The 25,806-nt window shown below is 37.7% G+C and overlaps 1 protein-coding gene across 2 annotated transcripts in view; it reads right to left on the bottom strand.

Annotated features, from left to right (window-relative positions):
* The window catches only part of plekhh1 (pleckstrin homology domain containing, family H (with MyTH4 domain) member 1), a 57,247-nt gene extending 35,321 nt beyond the window's left edge, over window positions 1-21,926 (bottom strand). The window contains exons 1-2 of one of the 2 annotated variants that reach the window (XM_048192308.1): window positions 21,381-21,926; window positions 5,746-5,915 (exon numbers count right to left, since the gene is read on the bottom strand). In XM_048192308.1, the coding sequence (XP_048048265.1) occupies window positions 5,746-5,889 (144 nt within the window). In that variant the 5' untranslated portion in view covers window positions 5,890-5,915; window positions 21,381-21,926. Of the gene's footprint in view, window positions 1-5,745; window positions 5,916-11,085; window positions 11,158-21,380 lie in introns of those variants that run through there. The other variant, XM_048192309.1, reaches the window with a different exon arrangement.
* Between the last annotated feature and the right edge of the window lie 3,880 nt (window positions 21,927-25,806).

Raw genomic sequence — 25,806 nt, 5'->3', positions numbered from 1 at the left:
TATCCAGCCATTGTCATTAAAACGTTTAGCCAATTCCAAGACGATCCAATGTGTTCTGTTTATCTTCCGCATGTGTGCTCATGTACACAGACGCACATCTGTCTCGACCATAAATCGCATAGCAAGCCATATTATTTGATAATTGTATGAAATAAGCCAGAAAAAAGCACAAACACGGCAGAGATGCCAAGTTCAGCGGCTGGAATTAGCTAAGGTGACAGACAGCAGCAGCATTCCACCTGTCACTCAAGTGGCCACGCCCTTAATTATGCAGAACTTTAAGGCTTAATATAATTTAAACGGATGAATTATAAATAAAATTCACCCCCCTCAGAGTTGTCATGAAGGGCAGAGCGGTTTAGACCAAAACCACAATTTGTACCAGGCTGTACATGTTTTTTTCTACTGTAAAGTTGAGTATTTTAACATGGGGCTCAATCATAGACTGTAAAAAAATATGGACGTAGCATCCGTGACGTCACCCATAGAGTTCTGAACAGCAGTTTTGAAGCGAAAATGAGGCCGCGGCCATCTTAGCTGCGCGTCAACGCACGTCACTCCCGGATAACTGAAACTGGGCAAAGAGGCGGGGAGGTAAGTTGAGCTGATATGACTGGTTGCTGAAACCACGCCCACCTAGCTCGACGTGACCATGTTAACAAGCAAAGGAGCTATCTATCTATCTTAGATACAATCTAAAATATTAATGAAGATAAGTTTTATCATCAGAACGTTCTAAAGGTTTACTGTCAATCTACGGTGTTTTTTAAGATATAGATCCTCCAACACCAGTAGTGTTGGTTGTGCAAATAACAACATGGAAAATCAAATGGGACTTCATACCTTTATAATGAAATAGAGATCGCGAGATGAATCCAATCTGTGGCACTTGGGTAAAATATGAGTGTCCATTGCAAAACAAAAAAACGTCACATTTCTTCTGAATGATCTGCTCTCTGTCATCGTTCTTCAAGAAAGGATGCAATCTGAGCAGCCTTTATGTTGTAAAACTGTATACGTTCGTATCTAACAAACAAATGAGCCTGTGTCCAAAGTATATATTTTTTTCAAAATAGTGCAGCAGTTTTAGTTATAATATACAAGCAGTGCTGTCGGATTTTGATATCCTCCTGGTATTGTCATTGTAGTAAATCTCACAACCAAAACTTTCAGCCAATGCCACGATCCAACAACGTGTGTTCTGTTTCTTCCCCATGCATGCACATCTACACAGACACACATGAGTCTCGAATATTATGCAGCAAGCCATATTTTATAATTGTATAAAATAATCGAGCACAAATACGGCTGAGATGCCAAATTCAGCGGCAGCTGAGGTAACATGACGGCTCACAGACAGCAGCGCAATCTACCTGTCACTCAAGTGACCACGTCCTTAATTATGCAGAACTTTAAGGCTTAATATAATTTAAACGGATAAGTTACAAAAAAATTCACCCCCCTCAGAGTTGTCATGAAGGGCAAAAATAGCAGTATAGACCAAAACCACAATTTGAACCAACTTGTAAACATGTTTTTTTTCTGCTATAAACTTGGCCAATTTAACATGGGACTCTATGAGATTCTGCTCTCTTTTGGAGCCTGTCCCTAGCGGCCAGTCGATGAATCGCAGTTTAAGTTACTTCCGTATTGGCTTTACGAGAGAAAGGGGGAGGTTGTCGCTTGGGCTCAATGAGATTCTGCTCTGTTTTGGAGCCTAGCGGTCAGTCGATGAATTGCAGTTTAAGTCACTTCTGTATTGGCAGGAGAAACTGGGGGAGGTTGCTGCTTGCTCTCAACCAGTGTTTCAACTGCAGAAAGCTATCAATAAAACAGCTTGAGAATAATATCCCACATAGCATTATATTTACCTCAGGCAAGTCATTTAGTGTCCACAGCATGTTAGTTCACTAGAGAAATTAACTCTGGAGGGGAGCATTTTGTTTATGCACTATATTATCCTATTCATTATTCATTTACTTAACCGTTTGTGTGCCGTTACACCCCTAGTATATTGTGTGCTATTCGAACATAGCCTATGTAAATGCACTCACACACAATTTTAATCTTACTCTACTATGGGATGAACTTTTACAACTGTAGGGCATGTGTATGTGAACAGAATGGAAAATGTATTCCCTCACGCCAGAATGAGCGATCACACCCTTTACACAATTCTGTGTCAAGCTTTTCCTCTGCAAAGTGGGTCAATGTGTAAAACACTCCTAACACCGCCCAGAGAAGCAGATGAGAAGCATATGAATCTTTCTAAACAGGCACCAGCGGCAAACTCTCAACACTTTCTTTTGCCTGCTTCATCAAAATAAGTTTCAACCCATGAGACACTGAGCCCTGATATCCAGCGAGAGAGAGGTTGGAAAGAATGGGAGAGCAGGAGAGAGTGGAGGTCAGGGTGAGCGTAAGGCTGTTAGAGACCATGACCAGAGTGGGAAGAAACCTGATGGAGGATGTTTGGGAGCCGTCCAAGACTTAATGTCCCTGTGGTCTGCGTGTTTGGACAGTAAACACCCTAATGGCACCACCACAGATAGAAAAAAAAAACACAACAACAGACCTACCTCTTAGACCGAAAAGAAAAACAAAATTTATGTTGTTTTTGGAAAGACCTATTAACATCAAGAAGAGCAAGTACACATATGGCCTACAGACCAATCTAAAATATTGTTTATATGCTCCTCCGTGAGATGTTAAAACCCCAGTGTGTTTATTGAGACAAAGTTATGCATGTAAAATGGTTAGAAGGTGTTCTGATTCTTCAGTAAACCTTTTTTATGGCTGAAAAAGGTTTGAGATTTAGTATAGCACAAAACCTCTAACCGTAAGGCCTGAAACACACTTTACACAAGCATGTGAATACAGGTTAGACAACCGTGCTGAGACTTTCCGGGCCGAGAACGGTTTGTAACTGTTCCGTGCCATACCAGGCTGAAGTGGAATCACAACTGGAACCGTTCCTTACCATTCTAAGAACGGTTCGGCCTGACGGTGGAAAACTGGCTTTAGTGTCCAAGTTTATGCAACTGGCTCCTGAATAATAATACATCCGGTTTAATGGCACAGACCTGAAGGTAACTATAGCCGTGTTTCCACCGAAATTACCTGGAACAATTTGTCCCAGGAACTTTTTTCCCCCCAGACCTATTGCTAGCTGCGTTTCCATAGCGGTCATAGTACCGTGAAGATAGTCCATTGACGTAGGACTGTGCACGACTTTCCAGTTCCCGCTGGATTCCGTTCTCCGCATACAAGCTTAATAAGGCCTTAACCTCATCGTCAGTCCATCGGTCGTATTTTTTAAACTTACTGAACACACCGCAACAGACAAAAAAAAAAACGATGGTTGAAATAAAATGCTGTGTGGAGTCAACCAATTAAAATGCTGCATGAACTTAACCAATCAGCATGTTCAGTGCCCAAGTCCCACCCCCGAAGGTTCCGGAACTTTGAAAAAGTACTACCTCGTGAGCAGGGACTTTCTGAGGGGGAATTTTTTTACCCGGAACTTCATTTAGACCCTGGTTACCCCAAAGTTCCTAGATCCTGGGTAAAGTTCCTGCGGTGAAAACACGGCTTAAACCACCCCCTGGATTACTAAAGGGAGATTACTAATCTCATGTAGCCAGACCTTCAGACCGACGGCAGAAGGTCTGGACTGCATCACAGCTTTCACTGGCCAAGGACGACACAAGAGGATGTCTGACCAACGTGTAAAGCAACCAATCACAGTTAGCTTTGTTCTGAGTCATGTTTAGGGACGTGAAAATGTAAAGTCAATGTCCCTACAATAACAGACCGGCGTGCATCTAATAAATTATTCCTTCAAGAATGTTGTGCAAGTGCAAGCCGTGAACTTTACATACTTTTGAAAATCCAGTGTTTAGCTGATCCTGATAATTGCTCATTGTCATCGTTGTAAATTTTTCAAATTTCTTCATACATGAGGAGGTTTGACGTCACAACGGCTTTTTTTCCAGGCAGACCGTGAAAGAATGCGACATACATGTCTTCTGTAAATCTGGAAAATGTAGCTTGTACCTTCAAAACTCCCAAAATTTTTACCATTTTGTGTGCCTTATGTATCAGACATTCAGTCAGTGGTCCGTCTGAGGCTGAGACTACCTCCAGACTAGGCTTGCTGCGATAGATGATGTTACCAGTTTTCAGCCACAATACCGGTTACATCACTTGCCCACCACGACACTGCTCCCCACCGTCATTTAGATTTTTTTATAGTAATAAAATAATTTAGTTCAGTTAGAGATCAAACACTACAATTAAAAACGGAATGTTTCTGCTCGATGCAGCATGAGCCGAATGAGAGTCACAGCACAGATCAGTAGCAGGAGTCAGATCTAATTTAACATGAAAGTGGGGAGCTGACTGACAAGACGATGGCGGAAGATTTGGTGCCTATTTGGCAATATTTTAGATTTAAACCCAATGCTAATAACAACCTGCAAAGGATTAGTTGAGTTTTTCTAGTTAATGTGTTTTTGCACATTGCAATTGCCGCCACTGAACTGGCACTAATTCGAAAGCAAAAGAAAAATGCGCATGGGCATTCATAACGGTGCGTGTCTACTGGCGCGGAGGAGCTCTGCACCGTTACGCGGCAGTGCACATTTTACTTTTGCTTTTGAATTAGCAATTTAAAAGTGAGGTGAAAAAAAGGGGAAAAACTCCAACCCAATAACAATAAAGCAATAAAACAGGCAAACAAAATCTCATAGATATGAACCCTGACTCTTGACTTTGCCAGTAAGTAACCTCCCAGAACACTATAACAACGCGAATAGCAACCCTGGCAACCACCCAAGACACCCTAACAATGTGGCCATAGGCAAGAAACACCACTTTCTTTAAAAACTGTAAAAATACAGTTACTTGTGCTAATCTGGTAGTTAATAAAGGAATCCTTCCCTCACCTATCACACCAACACACGCACACACACACACACACACACACACCTGTATATCCACTCAAGCATTCACACGAGTCAGTGGTTTTTCCCTGCAGGGCCGCCTGCCAAGTTTGACAGTTAACCTTTTCTTGCAAGACGAAACACTGAGGTCAATGCAACATGACCAAACTGTAGATGAGGAGGGAGAGAGAAAGAGCAGAGGAGAAACTAAGTAACTTGTTCCACTGTGACTGACTTTTTAAAAGAATTAAATGAGAAATAGAAATGGCTAATATCACCCTTACAAATAATCACTGTGGCGGTACCAATCAGATGGTAATGCCATGGGGTGCTTTGATATATATCACGGTACTGATTGATTACAGTGTTCAGGTAACATGGTATTTACTAACTAACTAAGGTACTTCAAAAATACCAAGGTAAATGTCAAAAAACATGACAGTACTATGTCTAAAAATTACAAAAGGTAGTGTAATGATACTTTTTGGCTCTTTCTTGTTAGTGAGTTTGGATGATGAGACAGGAAACAGGCTTCATGTGCAAGTCATAAGATGCAACCCAGCAGCGAACCATATGTACCATGTTTACTAAATTATCTGCTATTTAGGCTGTAGAGTGATGTTTATTGTCAAAGAAAGTGGCTTTAATCTAAATCGAGGGGATTGATATTTGTTTTGGCTAGAGAAATTTATGCATACATAAGCTGTGCAAAATTTACAGAAAATAAACAAATCATATGCGTAACTGGAATGCAGTGGGTGATTTTGTAGACCCTGTGCTACCCATAATACCCCTCTTTTACCCTCTCAGCAAGTAGGTGGCGGATATTTCCCGCTTGCAGACGAAACCTCATAAGCTGCGTCTCCAGAGCGATGCATCTCTTCTGCCAGTCCACACTGGTGTTGGGCACGGCTGCCGTGGCTACGCCCTCCATCACCTCTGCCATCTGTGCACGTGTGCCAGTCTGCCAACCTGCAGGTAACAGGGATGGAAATTTGTCAGAGAACACAATGAACTTTTACATGAACACAAGGCAAATAGAGGACAGGGTTAACAGGTTTGCCTTGAAGCTTGTAAAGGAGGAATGAGACCTTGGACCGGCTGGTTTACAGAGAGGGAAAAAAAAATTAAATTAACCACTGTGTCTACTGAAATTAGATTGTCCATTGGAGAGTGCAAATCAAAAAAAGACCATCAAAACCAAAGCCTGACAAATTTACAGGCCAGAATGATTAATCTGCCATTTTTTCCCAAATACAGACACAGGCTTATAATCGTCCTTGTATCAACTCCAAAATCTACCAACAGCCTTGTCCACAGATAATAAATATTTTGTGTTTCCAATGCCTTATTTCCAGGGTTAATTTCCACACATTTTGACTAATTAATTGCAATGACCTTTACATGATGTACAGTTGTTCTTGATCATTGGATAAATATTTGAAAACACATTTTGTAGAGATTGTACTGAAGGAGTGCAATTTCCAACCCAAAAAAAAAAAAAGGCATAACCAACATAATTTCCCCTTTTTTTCAAATTCCCTGATATTCCTATCTATTCCATGATCTGGATTTTATCAAGTCTGTGTAAATTTGCATTTACACAGCCTGTTTCTGCCTCAGAGTAATAAAAAAAATAAAAAATAAATAAATAATAATAATAATAATAATAAAAAATTATATAAATAACTAAATACGAAAAAACATTGCATTTATGAAAAATGAAGTACACGTAGAAACATTTTCGCATTTGTTAATAGTCGTGCAACTGAGATAACATCCATTGTAAGATACAAAGTTACAATTATGAGAAATAAAGTCACAGTTTTAATATATAAAGTAATATTGTGATATTAAAATTGGTATTTACAAGAAATTAAGATGCCAATTACAAGAGATTTGCAATAACCCCAAATTACAATGAGCTGTAGAGTTGCAATTACGAGAAATAAAGGTGCAAATCTGAAAAAATAGCTGCACAATTTTGAGATATACGGTCATTCTGAGATAGATTCACATATTACAAGAAACGGGACTGGGACAGTACATCGATTCTCTATACAAAGAATCTGGAGTGATTCTGATATTTTTAATGTATCGCGATCCTCTCTCAAATCGATTCTGGGCTTAGTTTGTAACAGTAGATGGCACTGCGTGCTTTAGAAACAGCCGTACTCTGCTTGCTTCCGGGTCCTTTACACACACCACATAAATCTAAAATAATCATTCATAAAGTTCGAAAAGGTTGAAGTGAATTTCAAGGGTGTTCGCAGTGGGCTGTTTACATTCATCTTGTATCATAAAAGCATTCTGAGCCAAGACGCAATTATATTTAACCACTTACATGACTCAGCAGAACACGAGCGCTCTCCAGCACTCCTCTTCACGAGCATTTGAGTGTGCGGTTAAAAACTAGCCTAGAGCGCCATCTGCTGTTAAAAACTAAGCTCAGAATCGATTCGAGAGAGAAAATATCAGGATCGATCCAGATTCATTGTTTCGCGAATCGAGAATCAATGTATTGTCCCAGCCCTAACAAGAAATAGTAGCAATTACCTTGTTATTTTTTAACCCTAAGGCACAAATAGGCTTCCATTCTGGTCTCAAATTGTAGCTTTTTTTATTTCTCACAATTTCTACATTTGTTCATTTCTGTCATTATGTTTTTTTTCCATAACATTGAATGTGGTAATAAAGATTTGGTCAATGCTTTAAACTTTATCCATATGATGGAGAAAAAAATCACTTTGATAAAGCAAAGATACCTACATATAATAACAACATGCAGTTAATACTACAATGTAATGTGTTCATTGTAAGATACTGAGCTGGGAAGTGGTCATGTGACAAAACGAACGACTCGAACACAAAGACTCGAGAGGTGAACTAACCATTTCTGTTTCAGGTAGAGACTGCATAGCTTCATCTTACGGGGATCGGGAGGTGAGGTAAACTAACAGACTGCATAGCCTGAAGACCCAGCTAAGAAATGAATTTGGCCTTGGTTTCATTAATAGTTTTTTCTTATTTGAAATGTGATCAGTCGCGTTAGTAAGTGTGTTGGGGAAGTCAGTAAAATGATCAGAACTTTCCATCACTGTTAAACATATCTATGCATAGATCGTCTCTTCTTCTTCTCCTGCACTTTTTACCTGTTGTGGCGGTTAACAAACAGCATTGCATTACCGCATGCGCCCCCTTCTGGATTGGAGTGTGTATCAACTGTGACTGACTGTATTCGTCATCTGACTGTATGCACCGGTTCGGGACGAATACATGTACCGTTACACCCCTACTTAATAGAGTAACTGACTTTTCTGAAATGTTTTTAGTAGAGTTTAATTCCACAAGACATTCTAATAAAGAAAAGGCCAAAATCTTGGTGATCTAAGACTGACATTTACCCTAAGATGAGAGCACACTGTTGACATCACAGTTCTGGCGGTAAATGCTCTGGGCAAAGTGTTTCTTTTCACCTCTCTTTTATTGTTTCCCTCCCTTCAAATGAGCTCACTTTTTAGTGATCACCTAGGTAACCACTGAAAAGCAAACTTGAGCTGTGAGCTCATAGAGATGACACAGTTTAACAAAGGCTACCTTCACTCTTTCTCTGCATACACACTGTAGACTCTAATATACACATGCATATATCGTTTGAAGGCCGTAGGGATGGGGTAAGTCCAGCTACGCGAGTGTAGACAGTTTACCCAGCGGCCTAAGCAATCCCTACCCTATATTCAGCCACCTAAATATCCCTGTTCAAGCAATCCCTTCTTAATTACAGGCCCAGGGAGAAACAGGATCCTGGCCCACACAATGGAGTCTTTCTGCATGACAGTCCCATTACCAATATAAGGGAGGGGGTCTTTCTCTCTTCCCCTGAAAAAGGGATAAAGAATGTGGCGGCTCAAAGGAGACAAGCTCTTGAATAGTGGAAAGCACTGATTATTTTTACCTGTTCAAAGCTGACAGGCTAGGTTGTAGCTCACATTTTAAAAGCGTGTAATTTCTGTGATGTTAGCAGGTCGATAATCTATTAATTTATTCAAAAATACATTAAAAATGCAATTCATAAACACTATGTCTTGAATACACATTTTCTATGATGATCAAGTTTTGAATATCTGTATTAAAATTAATTAAAGCTGTCCTGATATTATAATTAAAAACTGCCTCATTAAATGAATTAAATTAATCAAAAGAAACTCTGTTTGACATAATTTTCTATTTCTTGGGGGAAAAATATTTTAATAAAACTCTTACACTGTACCTTTTCTGCCAAATCATCATCATGTGGTGCAGCCGACATGCGGACTAACATAAAACGAGAAATAGAAATTCACACATTTTACCTTGAAATTATATTTTAATAAATTTTTGATTAATTACTCTGGAATGTTACTACTTTTTGATTTGATGGTTACATCATGTGACATTTTTAAAATCATTAAAGGGGTGGTTGATTATGATTTCACTTTTTTAACTTTAGTTAGTGTGTAATGTTGCTGTTTGAGCATAAACAACAAACAAAGTTACGACGCTCAAAGTTCAATGCAAAGGGAGATATTTTCTTTTACAGAAATCGCTTTTTAAGGATTACAACAAACGGCTGGTAGGGACTACAATGAGCTTCTTCCCGGACTGGTGACATCACAAATCTCAAAATGTACATAAACCCCGCCCCCAAGAACACACAACAAAGAGGGTGAGGCCATGTTGGGCTGCTTTAGAGAAGAGGAAGAGTTAACATGACGGCACATGCTAGTGGATGAGTTGAATCAACTCCACAGCAACTACATAAATTTATCCACTAACCATTCAGAAACGTCCAGTTTCATTCTTAAAGTTGTAACTTCTTCCTGAGTCTCTACATCAGTGTCGACTCCGGTTTGAACAATGTAAGGCTGAACACCGTTACTGACAATCCTCATTTTGGCTGCGTGAGATTCTCCAGCTTTGTTGTTGTTGAGCAACCGAAGCGCGAGCTGTTAAAACTCCGCCCACTTTCCAGAAGAGCAGCAGCTCATTTGCATTTAAAGGGACACACACAGAAATGGTGTGTTTTTGCTCACACCCAAATAGTGGCAAATTTGAAAAGCTATAATAAATGACATGTGGGGTATTTTGAGCTGAAACTTCACAGACACATTCTGGGGACACCAGAGACTATATTACATCTTGTGAAAAGGGGCATTATAGGTCCCCTTTAAAGGGTCCATGAATGGAGATCTTTTGACATATAAGAGGTCATTACAACTTCCTCGTTAGTCCAAAAACAGCTTTCATTGAAACCAATGTGTCCCAAAATGACTCGTTTCAGATTTTGTCTCAGTATGACATCACAGTGCGACAAAAGACCACCTCTGTAGAAGATCAATGCCTACTTCTACATCACTGCCTCTTTAGCCCCGCCCATCAATTCATGCATGTCATGTACTAGTAAATACAAGACAGAGGCAAACACAGGATTATAAGAGATGCCTCTGAGGATATCAAGCTGTTTTACAGTGCCAAGTTTTGTAAAAACCTTCCTTGTGATCCTAAGCGAGGGTGAATTTTATTTTTTAACAAAATTCCAGACCGTGTCAGTAAGACATTGTTTGTTTGTTTGCTTCATTTAATTGTGGATTAATTTTTTAAAAAGACAGTTCGACGTAGGCTTTTCAGAGAGACTGATAATGCAGTTATGACTATACTGGATTCAACAGTAATGTCTCAACACACAAGTGTGAGTTATAAAGTTTTTACCATGTGTCACTATTGCTTTGTCTGTTGCAGATCATTGTAATATGTACTCGCTTTACTGAAAATGATGAACGATGAATATAAGTACGACAGTGTGACAAACAATGGTACATTCATTCATAAATCATTTACATGAAACACCGCAAGTCATCCTATAACTGTGGTAGCTTCAAGTACTTTATTTGCCACAACCAAAAACTTAAAATAAATTATAAATTAAAAACAAAAATAAATGATATGTAATATTCAAAAATGTTTCACAGTTGGCAAATGTTTCAACTACGTAACGAGATAAACACCTTTCTGTAGCATCTTTGTTTCAACACTAATATAATGTAATAAACTATATACCTCACAAATACATAAATAATAAATATAAATAAAGATGATTAATTACCAAGCTGTCGCAGGTATTTGAAGTGTAGGTTTATCTTCTGATTCGGGATCAAACTTTGGCTCAAACATACAGTGGTGTGAAAAAGTATGTGAACCCCTTGCAGAATCTGTGAAAATGAGAATTATTTTAATAAAATAAGAGTGATAATAAAAAATGCATGTTATTTTTTGTTTAGTACTGTCCTGAGTAAGATATTTTACATAAAAGATGTTTGCATTTAGTTCACAGGACAAAACAATAGCTGAATTTATTAAAATAACCCCATTCATAAGTATGTGAACCATTGATTCTCAATACTGTGTGTGGTTACCTGATGATCCACGACTGTTTTTGTGTTTTGTGATGGTTGTTCATGAGTCTCTTGTTTGTCCTGAGCAGTTAAACTGAGCTCTGTTCTTCAGAAAAATCCTCCAGCTCCTGCAGATTCATCAGTTTTCAAGCATTTTTGCATATTTGAACCCTTTCCAGCAGTGACTGTAGGATTTTGAGATCTGTGTTTTCACACTGAGGACAATTGAGGGACTCAAACACAACTATTAAAAAAGGTAAAAACATTCACTGATGCTCCAGAAGGAAACACGACGCATTAAGAGTCGGGGGGTGAAAACTTTTGAACAGGATGAAGATGTCACAATTTTTCTTATTTTGTTTAAATATCATTGTTTTTCATTTAGTACTGCCCTTCGGAAGCAACAGAAGATACTTGCATGTTTCCCGGCAGAAAAATTAAGTACAATTTACCTTGATATTTGAATTCAAAAGTTTTCACCCCTCGGCTCTTAATGCATCGTGTTTCCTTCTGGAGCATCAGTGAATGTTTGAACCTTTTTTAATAGTTGTGTTTGAGTCCCTCAGTTGTCCTCAGTGTGAAAAGATGGATCTCAAAATCATTCAGTCACTGCTGGAAAGGGTTCAAATATGCAAAAATGCTTGAAAACTGATGAATCTGCAGGAGCTGGAAGATTTTTCTGAAGAACAGAGCTCAGTTTAACTGCTCAGGACAACAAGAGACTCATGAACAACCATCATAAAACATAAAAACAGTCGTGGATCATCAGGTAACCACACACAGTATTGAGAATCAATGGTTCACATACTTACGAATGGGGTTATTTTAATAAATTCAGCTATTGTTTTGTCTTGTGAACTAAATGCAAACATCTTTTATGTAAAATATCTTACTCAGGACAGTACTAAACAAAAAATAACATGCATTTTTTATTATCCCTCTTATTTTATTAAAATAATTCTCATTTTCACAGATTCTGCAAGGGGTTCACATACTTTTTCATGCCACTGTATATGAAGAACATTGGAAGATGTTAAAACAATTTCACACATGTCATTGCAGGGATGTTAAAAATTATATGCAAAACTGCTACCTAATCATAGCAGTGGGCATATACCTAAGTCTTGAATGTGGCATGCCTATAAAATGTTTCATTTAGAGGTCAAAAACAGGACAGAAAAATGCCTATGGGTATTACCAAAGACTATAGAATAACACAAGACGTGTCACTCGTATTGTTTTGAATGGGAGAAAGTGTAACGCGCAATATGGCGGAATAAGTCCCGCCTTCTAAATAAGAACCAATCGCCGACTGGTAAAGTCATCGCGTCACTTCAGCGGCCGTTAGAATCACCAGTTTCTATAGAAACAGTCAGACGCGCGCCTCCGAAGAGACGCGCATTTAGGTCTGCGCATGCGCATTAGCTTGATCCATCCTGAAAAATACAGTTTTTTGTCATGATTCGAGCGTTTAGAAACTAAATTTATGAGCCGGTTGTTGTTAGATTTCATTGGTGATTTCAAATATGAAATTTAATCGTAAGGTTGGCGAACAGTTTTGGAGAATTTGATGTTTCCCCATTCAAAGAGATTGCATGATGCCCAGGATGCCCGAGAGGCGTTTCAAAGATGGCCGCCGAGTGAAATGACTTGTCTTAAAGGGACTTTGGTATTACTTGTAAATTAGGATATAAAATTTTGCTAACATTATAAGTGGACCTCAAAGAACATTATAAACTTTTTTAAAAAATGCAGTTCATGACCCCTTTAAAGCTTATTAAATTTAAACCATGAATATAGAGATGTGTGTTTGTTTGCCAAGTTGCCTTTTTTATTTATTGTAGATACTCTTATGTCACTGAATCTAATCAAAGTTTCGGACTGAGCTGTAGATCATTTTGTTACTGGATTTTAAATGTAGCCTGTCACAAACACGCATTAATTTCCAAGTCTAAAAACTGCTAAAGATAACATCTCTATTCAGATGGTGGGAAAATAAAACCTCAAGTCACAAGGCACAATGTAATTGTGTAAAAAATAAAAGGGAATGTTTCAAAAATTCATGTCCCAACAATAAACACAATAAGATGTTTTTAACAGACTACAAAGCCATAACGGTTAACTTCTGGACAGTGTAAGGGCCCTTGTAACAGACAACAGCGTTGGAAGCGGAACGGTAAAAGAGACGGACTGACACCAGAAGTCTCCAGACATTCAAACTGCAGAGCGGCACAACTGCGCCATGTCGCACTCTGCAATTAGCATGGTCGTAACTACAGCCCTACTGACAAATTACAGAAGCGGCACACAGAGAGATTCCGCTAGCTGACCAAAAAGCTATAACTCTCTGTCCAGTTATGTACGGACTTGACTGAAGTCAGAACCTGAGGTTTGGGAGACATAGCCTGGCAGACATGGCCATCAGAAAGAGAGGTCAAATTAAACCAGTGTTTCTGCTAGCTCAGCCCACGTCCACTTGTACTGCCGAATATGACAGCAAGATGCAAATAATCCATTTGCCCCTGAAGCCTCTGTGCTAATGCTGTGAGGAACAAGGCCTTTTGCACCCTTGGCTTGTTTGGCGGGGGAAGGGAGGAAGAGAGGAGCAAAAGTCGCCACACTCTTTCCCTGTATGCCCTGAGTAGGACAGATCTAATATGTACAAGATATAAACTCACAATTGTGAGTTATAAGCACAAACTGGGAGATACACGCAAATGCAAGAAAAAAAAGTCAGAATTGTGAGATGATACATTTTATTTATTTAAAAGGTATCTATGTAAAATTTTATATTTAAATATTATTTCATGCTGAAATGAACTCTATGAACTGCATGTGTGAATATCATGTAGACTTAATGTTTACATCAAATTCATGCTGTAATAGTAAACTAATCCTTGCAGGTTTCATCAGTCCAGTCTGAAACTTGCAACATAAACACCTGCGTTTAGTTTCAAAGGGCGTCCTCAATGATTGTATTCTATAAAAATGAATATATATATATATTTAGTTTTATGCAGGTAGCCTAAATATTATGGTTGTATATATTGTGTATATATATATATATATATATATATATATATATATATATACACAAACCAAAATTTATTCAGACACCTTGAACATTTCATTCATTATTACAGTTTATTCACTATAGTTAAAAAAAAATGGTAATAAAATATGACAAGATCTAGGAGTTAAACTGTGTCAGAAAAAATGAATCTTAATTATGTCAGATAACACTAAAGCAAAACAAAGTCAGGTCAAAGTGTCTGAATAATTTTTGTTTCCCAATTTTTATACATTTTACTGGTAGTCCACCGTATGATGAATTTTTGGGTATAATATGTCACAGTTTACTTTATTTTGCTATCCTCACTTGCATAAGTGAACTAAAATGTAACAAAAATATTAAAAAAAATGTCTGAATAATCTTTGGTTTGACTGTATGTATGTATGCATGTGTGTGTGTATATATATATATATATATATATATATATATATATATATATATATATATATATATATATATATGATAATATTTAAATATAAAATATAAAATTGTGTGTGTGTGTGTGTATATATATATATATATATATATATATATATATATATATATACACTAATTGCATAGAAATTACAGATACTGCATTTCACTATGTTATTCCTTATATTAATTTAGTGAACAAATATGGGTAAAAAATATGCCTTATGTTCATTTTTTATTTATATATTTTTTGGAAACATTAATTATTTTTTAATATTTTATGTTCAATTAACATATTTGTTCTTGCATTTAACATTGGATTTTCTTTACTAACATCTTTTAAATTATGGCTGTACATTTTTTAAGCCATAGCACAGCAAATAAATACTAAGACTGATTTATTTAGTACTTATGTATTAATTTATTTATTAATAATATTTATTTATAATATTAACAAAAGACTGAAAAAAAAAAAAAAAATTTATATTATTTCGCTCAGTTCTAGATGCTTCTCAAAAAAATCAAGCTGTCAGAATAGCTCTCATATATCTCAACGCACATCCACGAAAACAAGTGTAAAGGCCAGAGCTGTCAATGTATGACCAAATTTAATGACCAAAAAGACTGGCATCACTCAATATACTCTTAGGAAACACAAGGAGAATATGATCTCTGTTAAACAGCATATTAGTGGCAAGAGTAAATCTTATGCACCAATGAAAAAAAAAAAAGCAAAGTGAAAAAAAAATATATATAGTAATGTGCATGTGGGTCATGAAAGGCCAGTTGGAAACCAGGACAAATCTCTGGTGCATCATTCAATAAAACAGAACTCCTCTGTTATTCCAATAAAAAGAATATCATTCTGAAACTCTATTTTATGTACCCACATGCACGCACACACACCCCAGATCTCTGCTGAGCGTGCACAGCTGCGGTGATGTAAGCGATTAGGCGATCAAATGATATCATCGCAACAGTCATGTGAAATCCCCTCTGTTGTTTTTCTGGATCGTCTCTGTCAAGACCAAACTGGTTTTCCAAGGCTTTGGCATCTCATTCGAATTACTCAAATCAGCAGGAAAAAAGTGTGTCTGGGTCTTGTATGCGTGTGTGTGTGTGTGCGCACAAGTGTGTTTCTGCCATTACAATGAACACAATTTGAATGCAATCAGTGACATTTAAGTACTATTACAGCTGCATTTATATTCAAATAAAAATGATGTGCGTGGCTATATGATATCATGTCTGCGTGTGAGATCTTAAAGTAGCTATTACAGGTTGGAGCGAGCAGTCTGTGAGCTTTCCAACTCTCTTCTCTTGCACAGACTATATATCTCAAAAGAAAGGCCACCACACGCAACTAAACCGGGTCTGACATCTTTTGTTTCAGCCTGAAACAAAGTTTCCATTTGGTGTCTGTGCAACAATTTATGGCCACCCATAGCATCAGCTTTGGAGGTCTGACTAACAGAAATGCCTGCTCGACTAACTCAAAGTAGCTGTTCGTCAGAAACGACAAAATAAGATCCATTCCACAATGCAGATGCTTTCTGACTCCATTTTACTTCTTCTGTAGAGCTTTAATCAGTACAAATGAGAAGGTCGGACAAGGTTGGTTCCTCCCAAGGTTTCTGGTGAGAAAAATAAAGAACTTGAAGAAACCAATCATCTGGTATCTTTGGAAGATTATTATTTTTTTTTTTTAATTTAATGGCAGAAACAAAAAATCTCCCAATTCTGACCTTATTCTCACAATTGCAAGTTATAAAGTCAGAATTGTGATATATAAACTCCCAATTGAGTGTAATAATGTCCAATTGTGAGGGGAAAAAAGACTGACATTTTTCCTAGAATTGTGACTTTATATCTCACAATTCTGACTTTATAACTCATAATTCTGACTTTATATCTCACAATTCTGACTTTATATCTCACAATTCTGACTTTATAACTCATAATTCTGACTTTATAACTCATAATTCTGACTTTATATCTCACAATTCTGACTTTATATCTCACAATTCTGACTTTATATCTCACAATTCTGACTTTATAACTCACAATTCTGACTTTATAACTCATAATTCTGACTTTATATCTCACAATTCTGACTTTATAACTCACAATTCTGACTTTATATCTCACAATTCTGACTTTATATCTCGCAATTCTGATTTTATAAGATGCAGTTGTCTTTATATCTCGCAAATGTTCTGAAAAAAAGTCAGAATTGTGAGATAAAAAGTCGAAATTACCTTTTTTATTTTTTTTATTTGGTGGAGAAAACAAGCTTCCATAGGTATCCAAGCTTGTTTTGGTGGTTTTATGCAGGTTTTGGGTACTTTTAAATCAGCAGCTGGTTAGGCAAGGAGTAGTCTTGCATAGCCAGACCTTCAGACTGACGACAGGAGGCAGCTTTCATTGGCCAAGGACCACCCAAGAGGACGTTTGACTGACATGCCATGCAACCAATCACAGTTCGCTTTGTTCTGTGTCATGTTTAGGGGCGTGAAAATGTAAAGTTGGTGTCTCTACAATAACAGACCGGCGTGCATCTAATAAATTATTCATTCAAGAACATTATACAAGTTTACTGCAACAAACTTCACATACTTTTGAAAATCCAGCATTTAGCTGATCCTGGTTAGCGCTCATTGTCACAGTTGTAAACATGACAGTGTTCTTCTTTTATGAGGAGGTTTAGTGTCACTGCATTCGTTTCCAGGTGGACCATTACAGAATGCAACACATGCGTCTCCCAGGCATCCTGTAGAATTCGACCAACCAGATGACGACTTCGAAACTCCTGAAGTGTTTCCAGATAAGTGTGCCATATGCATCAGACGTTCAGCCAACAGTCCATGGGCGTGACGTTTGACGCTGAGCCTAAGCAAGGAGACCAGTTACACCAGCTCGGGACCAGCTTGGCCAGACTGGCAGATCATTTAAACCAGCTTAACGTTGCTTACAGTAGTCTTTTCTTCCATATTGCGACGTATATCTGAGAGAAACGTCTTCTCAAACATGAAAAAATGTAGGGACGAATATGGTTCATCGGGAACTGATCGGATTGTTAGAGCATTGCTGTTTGCTTTTGCTGTGATGTAATGTGAGTGACAGGTTGCCCCGCCCCTCATACCTGTAAATGTGTCATTAGAGAAAAGATGTTGTTGCAAGAAGGAACATTAATAAAAAATTGTGCACAGATAAATCATTATTCCATAAAAAATAAGAATTGTTCATTATGATTTCATGGTTTGATTTCATTGCAACAATGCAAATGACTCAATTTTACTTCTGTTTAAAGGGGATCTATAATGCCCCTTTTTGAAAGATGTAATGTAAGTCTCAGGTGTCTTCAGAATGTGTCTGTGAAGTTTCAGCTCAAAATACTCCACAAATAATTTATTATACCATGTTGTAAGTGACCAGTTTTGAGTGGAAGGAAAAACATGCTGTTTTTGTGCATGTCTCTTTAAATGCAAATGAGCTGCTGCTCCCCGCCCCACTTTCCAGAAGAAGGCGGAGTCTGTACAGCTCATGCCTCGGATACTCTGCCAAAAACATCTGTTTGTATTTTGATTATAATCTATAACTCGGTCATGCTCACGTGACATTGCAGTTCTTCGTCATCATGAAGGTTTATTATCTGCATGGGTTTTACAGCCATATCAGTCTAAACTTCTGATATATGGTTTTCTGAACGCACACATCTGAAGCATGCACACAGAAAGCTGTCTGTCAGACGGCGTGTCTCGTGAGTATCAAACTAAGATATCTTTCACGTCATATAGCGCTTAAACTGTCAAATACACACAAGATTATGTCAAAAACACACAAAGATCACATAAACACAGTCAGTTATGTCTGTGAACGTAAACAGCAGGGAAAGAAATCGCATGTGTATATTAGATCTGTGTATTAAAGTGACAGCAGCGTAATATACAGTTCCTACTGCTGTATATGCTGTTAATATGAATCAAACAACAAAAGAAAAACAGAAAATCACTCACTGCTCTTGACTGAATATCTTTAGTCGCTTTAATAAGAATAAATGTCTTGCTGTTAAATGCTCTGTCGAGGAGATAAACATGGCGGACTGTGTACAGCTCACTCAGGGCGGAGTCTATGCTAATAGGGCAGAGTCCATCAGCAGACGTCGGTGGGGCGTAAGCATTTGTGATGTCACAAAAGCTAAAATCTGCAACTGTCTTGTTTTGCGACACTGCTTATGATTCATGAAGATCATAAATCAGGCAAGGAGAGGGCAAGGAGACCAGTTATACCATTTTAAGGCCAGTTTGGCCAGGCTGGAAAGCCAGCTAAACCAACTTAATCCAGCTAAGAATAGCAAACCATAACACTGAAAGAAGAAACAACTATGTAAGATGACTGTGAGTCTACAGAAAAGGCACTACTGAATATAGCTCATCAACACAGCCCGTGCCTGAAGATATGTCATATTCAGGGGTGAGAACATCTGCTGCTGAATACAACACCCATTTAGTGGTGGTATAAATAGACTGGATTACATGAATCACAGAGATCCTAACAGCTGTAGATGAGGCATGGAGATAGATCTCCTACAGCTCATCCTTCCAATGTTCTCTCTGCGGTTTCTTCTTCTTCTTCTCTGGTCTACAGGAAGCTTTGTATTCAGCCTAATAACAGGCTTTTGTAAACTAGCCACACTCATTATCAGCTGGAGCAGTAAATATAGCCTATGACATTCCTCCATACTGAGGTGTAAACATCACCTACACACACCGCAGAAGCCCTCAGAAAGCATCGACAGATGCAGGCTGAAGTGACAAAGGAAAAAACACTACTGGCAAGACAGCAATAATAATTTTAGGGATGCTTAGATTTTACGCTTTTGGTTCTACACAAATTAAAGGATTAGTTCACTTCAGAATTACCATTTCCTGATAATTTACTCACCCCCATGTCATCCAAGATGTTTATGTCTTTCTTTCTTCAGTCAAAAAAAAAAGAAGATGGTTTTTGAGGAAAACATTCCAGGATTTTTCTCCATATTGTGGACTTCAACAGTTACCAATGGGTTGAAGGTCCAAATGTCAGTTTCAGTGCAGCTTCAAAGAGCTCTACATGATCCCAGATGAGGAATAAGGGTCTTATCTAGAGAAACGATTGGTCATTTTCTAAAAAAAAAAAAAAAAATCTAAATTAATATACTTTTTAACCACAAATGCTCATCTTGTAATAGCTCACGATGAGCCACGCATTACGTAATCACGTTGAAAAGGTCACGCATGATGAAGGCGGAAGTACCGCGGTAGGGCGGAAAACTTAATCTCATTTCCTCTTCCAAATTTAAAAATCATCCAACATTGTTGTTTTACCTTTTCTTTTTCTTTTCTTTTTTTTTGTAAAGGGCGTTTGACTTAGTCTTTGCAAGTTCACTTTGCATGACACTGGATCAGTATTTCCGCCTACATCATGCGTGTGCAAGATGAGCATTTGTGGATAAAAAGTATATAATTTTTAATTAAATTTTTTAGAAAATGACTGATTGTTTCAGTAGATAAGACCCTTATTCCTCGTCTGGGATCATGTAGAGCTCTTTGAAGCTGCACTGAAACTGACATTTGGACCTTCAACCCATTGAACCCCAGTGAAGTCCACTATATGGAGAAAAATCCTGGAATGTTTTCCTGAAAAACCTTAATTTCTTTATTATTATATAAAATTTGATCTATATTTTAAAATAAGCTGCTTCACTGCTTAATTTTCCAAAAAATAAGTTGTTTGCCTTTTAATAAAGTTTTTCTTCTTTACGATCATTAGTTACATAAAATTCAAAAACTGAAAACATGTACATCATAAAAGAGGTTGATTCAAGCCATTCAATGTACTAAATAATGAATAATGAATAGATATGTACAAAAATTGTTATTGACTGAGAAATTGCATGTTTGGATAATATTAACAGTGCTATTTTGCAAGCACTGTAATGATGTGCGTCTAAGTGTCTGAGAGAGAGAGAGAAAAGAATAACAAGGGTTTATACTACAAGCATGTACTCATGACATTTGTTTATTGTGCAGAATTGGATGAACTGAGGTCAAACTCATTCATTATAAAGAAAAACTCCACGTGAGCAAAAAATGCACATGCACTGGGAATGTTGCAGATATAAACAGTCTCAAGAAACACTTTGTGGTCTGTTTTATTAACAGCACGAGTGACCAAAGGAGGTTTGCAAACAGCATCTTTACTCTTCCTTTTCTGATTGCTCATGAAACAGCAGAACAAAACTTTTTCATGCACCGACATTAACGTACTGCTAAAAACACAATGATGGGACATGTAGGAACTGCTGTCATTACTTTTGTCCAAAAATGGACACAACGCACAGGTGTGTCAGACTGGAAAATGTCAGCATTAACATATGGACCCCTGAATATCCCAACTAACGCTGCAATTTGAGAGAAAGCATGAAAACACATTTTTAAACCGGAGTCTAGTGTCCCTCTCACCCACCGTTGAGCTTACCTTGACTGTCCTTCTCTTGACCGGCCGAGTTTTTACTTTAATGTTTTCAGAGCCGGTAGATCACATCACCTCGCTGCGCTACGCCTCCAAAGTTCGTAAACTCTCTCAAAAGTTGCTCCTCCGAAACTTTCATTCTCCGTGGCGCCGTCTTTTAGCGCTTTCGGTTCTGCTCTGAACTCAGCAGACGTTGCAGCGGATCTCCATTCAGTAAATTCATCCTTTATTCCTTTAAAGAGCCGAGTGCTGGGGTCAGATTACGCCGGGAGCCAAGCCCCCGTCTGCTAGCCATGTCCGATTCGTTCAAGAATCGTTCGGTTGAGTCGGATCTTTTCAATGAATCGTGGAACGATTTCATCGCGAATCGGACTGAATCGGTCCGAGAGGTTCTTAACTCGAGCCGTCTCTTTCAGACATGTTTGATTCGTAATGAGTCGAAAACCGAGTAGCTGATGATAGCTAGACCTTTAGGAGTAAACCGAAGATTCCACTGATTAAGCATGAATAAGAATAAAACGTAGCTTTTATCAAAACACCACACTTTTCTAAAAACACATTTCTTGGTTCAAAATCTAGGATACTTGATTTTTTTTTTTTTTTTTTTTTTTTTATGAACTGAACTGAATCATTCACGCAAGTAACTGAACTGTAACACATGAAATTGTCCGTGCTGGACAACGTGATGAAAAGAACCACTGAATCTTTTTTGAATCGATTCATTGAAATGATTGTTCGAATGAACCGATTCTCGGAATCGAATCACTACTCTGCGTGTCTGGATGATCTGCACACACAGGAAATTGCATCAGGGGCCACTACTGTCCAACTCTGAAGTGTTCATACCAATATATATATATATATATATATATATATATATATATATATATATATATATATATATATATATATATATATACACATCTCAAAAAGTCACTGATTACAAAACATAAAAATGTTCATATATATATATATGTAAAGCCTATTTGTAAATTTGTACAGTACCATTCAAATTGTGTTGCACTGTGACATAATTTTCATGAACATTAAGCATTTTGAGAGGTGAAATATGACCTAAAAAGGATTTGTGAGATGAACACTTTGAATTAATAAGCAACTATTTCAAATTATTACAAAAATTGCAGAGATTTCAGCAGGATATCTATAGACCCGATATACTTTTTTTATTATTATTATTTTTTTAATGATTTGAAAATCCTTGTCATGCAGTGGCAGCCGAAATGTTCACATTGTTAAAGTATAGTGTGAAAGTTGAATCATTACAGGCCAATAAAAAGTTTGTAGTGCAATTAGGAAGTTTGTGAGGAGACTCATGCATGCTTTAAATGGCCTTAATTGGCTTCCTCAAAAAAATAAAATCTACTTCTTGAGCATTGACATTATCCAATAGCTCCCGAAAACATTAGCAAATAGACTTCATTGTAAAAAAGAAGCCATAGCTAATACTGAGCTACAGGAACATCCTCATATTATGAATATTTGGTTTGTTTAATCATAAGGAGGTTACAGTGCAGCTGCATGTGATGCCGTTATCAGCTGTATTACATTTCCATTTTCTCCATTACTATGGTTTCACAGAGCAACACCCAAGTATATAAAGTCCAAAATGTAACTTTGGGCCTGCAGCAGATGTATAAAATAAGAGGACAGGCAAAGACACATCTCCCTCTCTCTCTGTCGCAATCTCTTTCTCCTTGCCTCCAGTATGTGTGTAAAGCATGTAATGTTGAGGTAATTGTTAACCACACCCTGTTGTGTTCAGTTCAGAAACGTGACTGTTCTGTTATGAACTGCTGCAGCCGATGGTTAACTGAAGTCATACTTGCACAGTTACAAACTTTTCTAATATTTCATTTTGAATACAAAGATATGTTACTGCATTTGCATGCATTTAATGCACAGAAAATGCATAAGAAGATAAGAGTAGATGAATTATAACTATCATGTGACCCAGCAAAGGACCCAGTATGACATATCAAAGCATATAAACAATAACATAACATTACATGTGCATCTATATATATATATATATATATATATATAAATCAGCATATTAGAATGATTTCTGAAGAATCATGTGACACTGAATTTAGTATTTTTGAATACAGTATTTTTGATTAAATAAATGAAGCTGAGTATAAGAGACTTCTTACAAAAAATGTAATGTTTCCAAACTTTTGACAGGTACAACCTGGAACATTCCTTAAAACAAATGTGAAAGAGAAAAAAAAAGGACAGAGAGAGAGAGAGTGTGAGTGCTCCACTGCCCTCAGTCAAAATAAACCATGACAACTCAGCATGTAATGTTTCACTTGACTGCGGACTACCTGGAAAAAGACAGAAGAATTAAAATCAGATTTGCCCAGAGTGAAACTGTTTGTGTGAGCACAAATGTCAGTCTGTCCATATGCAAGTTATGTGCATGAATTCTTTTTTTGTTTTAAAGGGATTGGTCACAATCAAACACAAGATGATGTCACCCAGCATGGGAACTGACATACACTCCACTCACGTACCACTGTCATCACCCAGGACAGTAAATTAAAAACCACATAGAGGGAATTCCATTCAAGAGGGAGCATGACAAGGCCCTACTTACTCTAACGGACACTTGAAGTGATGCAGGGCATTAGCTACTGTATGTGATTGTTTGGGACACCCAATAGTAACATTCATGCATGCTGATAGATGTTAATATTTTAGTAAATAAACCTTTTGCATCTAATGCTCAAAGTGAAATGTATTTGTCTTGGCAATGGTAAAAACAGACAAACATGATTATGTAAAAATGTAATTTAGCAAAAGCAACTGAATTTTAAAAATACCACATCTCAAATAAAATAATTAGAAAAAAAACAACACAGTCCAGTCCAAGTCAAGACTGAGTTCACATGCTCCTGAGTCAATGACATGACCAAGAAAATATTGTCTTAGACTCGGCCTCGAGGATGAAGACCATGAAAATATGGTCTTGAACTTGGACTCGAGAACCAAGACCATGAAAATATGGTATTAGACTCTGCCTTGAGGACCAAGAACATGAAAATATGGTCTTAGACTCTGCCTTGAGGACCAAGAACATGAAAATATGGTCTTAGACTCTGCCTTGAGGACCAAGAACATGAAAATATGGTCTTAGACTCTGCCTTGAGGACCAAGACCATGAAAATATGGTATTAGACTCTGCCTTGAGGACCAAGAACATGAAAATATGGTCTTAGACTCAGCCTCAAGGACCAAGAACATGAAAATATGGTCTTGGACTTGGACTCGAGAACCAAGACAATGAAAATATGGTTTTAGACCCAGCCTCGAGGACCAAGACAATTAAAATATGGTCTTAGACCCGGCCTTAAGAACCAAGACCATGAAAATATGGTCTTAGACTCAGCCTTGAGGACCAAGAACATGAAAATATGGTCTTGGACTTGGACTCGAAGACCAAAACCATGAAAATATGGTTTTAGACTCAGCCTTGAGGACCAAGAACATGAAAATATGGTCTTGGACTTGGACTCGAAGACCAAAACCATGAAAATATGGTCTTAGACTCAGCCTTAAAAACCAAGACCATGAAAATATGGTCTTAGACTCAGCCTTGAGGACCAAGAACATGAAAATATGGTCTTAGACCCGGCCTTAAGAACCAAGACCATGAAAATATGGTCTTAGACTCAGCCTTGAGGACCAAGCACATGAAAATATGGTCTTGGACTTGGACTCGAAGACCAAAACCATGAAAATATGGTCTGAGACTCAGCCTTGAGGACCAAGAACATGAAAATATGGTCTTGGACTTTGACTCGAGAACCAAGACCATGAAAACAAAGTCTTAGACTCGGCCTCAAGAACCAAGAACATGAAAATATGGTCTTAGACTTGGACTCAAGAACCAAGACCATGAAAATATGGTCTTAGACCCGGCCTCGAGGACCAAGACAATTAAAATATGGTCTTAGACCCAGCCTGGAGAACCAAAACCATGAAAATGTGGTCTTAGACTCAGCCTTGAGGACCAAGACCATAAAAAAAAAATATCTTGGACTTGGACTCGAAGACCAAAACCATGAAAATGTGGTCTTAGACTCTGCCTTGAGGACCAAGAACATGAAAATATGGTCTTGGACTTGGACTCAAGAACCAAGACCATGAAAATATGGTCTTGGATTCTGACTTGGATTTGGTATTGGACTCAGATATGGTTTTAGACTTGACCTCGAGGACCAAGACTAAGACCATAAAAATATGCTCTTGGACTCGAACTCTAGACTGAGTCTAAAGTCCAAGACCATATTTTCATAGTCTTGATCTTGGTCCTCGAGGTCAAGTCCAAGACAATACTTTCATGTCAGTGGTCTTGGTCCTCAAGGCCAAGTTTAAGACCATAATATTCTTAGTGTTGGTCCTCGTG

The sequence above is a fragment of the Megalobrama amblycephala genome, linkage group LG5 (genome assembly GCF_018812025.1).
Source record: "Megalobrama amblycephala isolate DHTTF-2021 linkage group LG5, ASM1881202v1, whole genome shotgun sequence".
NCBI classification, from domain to species: domain Eukaryota; kingdom Metazoa; phylum Chordata; class Actinopteri; order Cypriniformes; family Xenocyprididae; genus Megalobrama; species Megalobrama amblycephala.
This window is presented reverse-complemented; position numbering and strand designations above follow the sequence as displayed.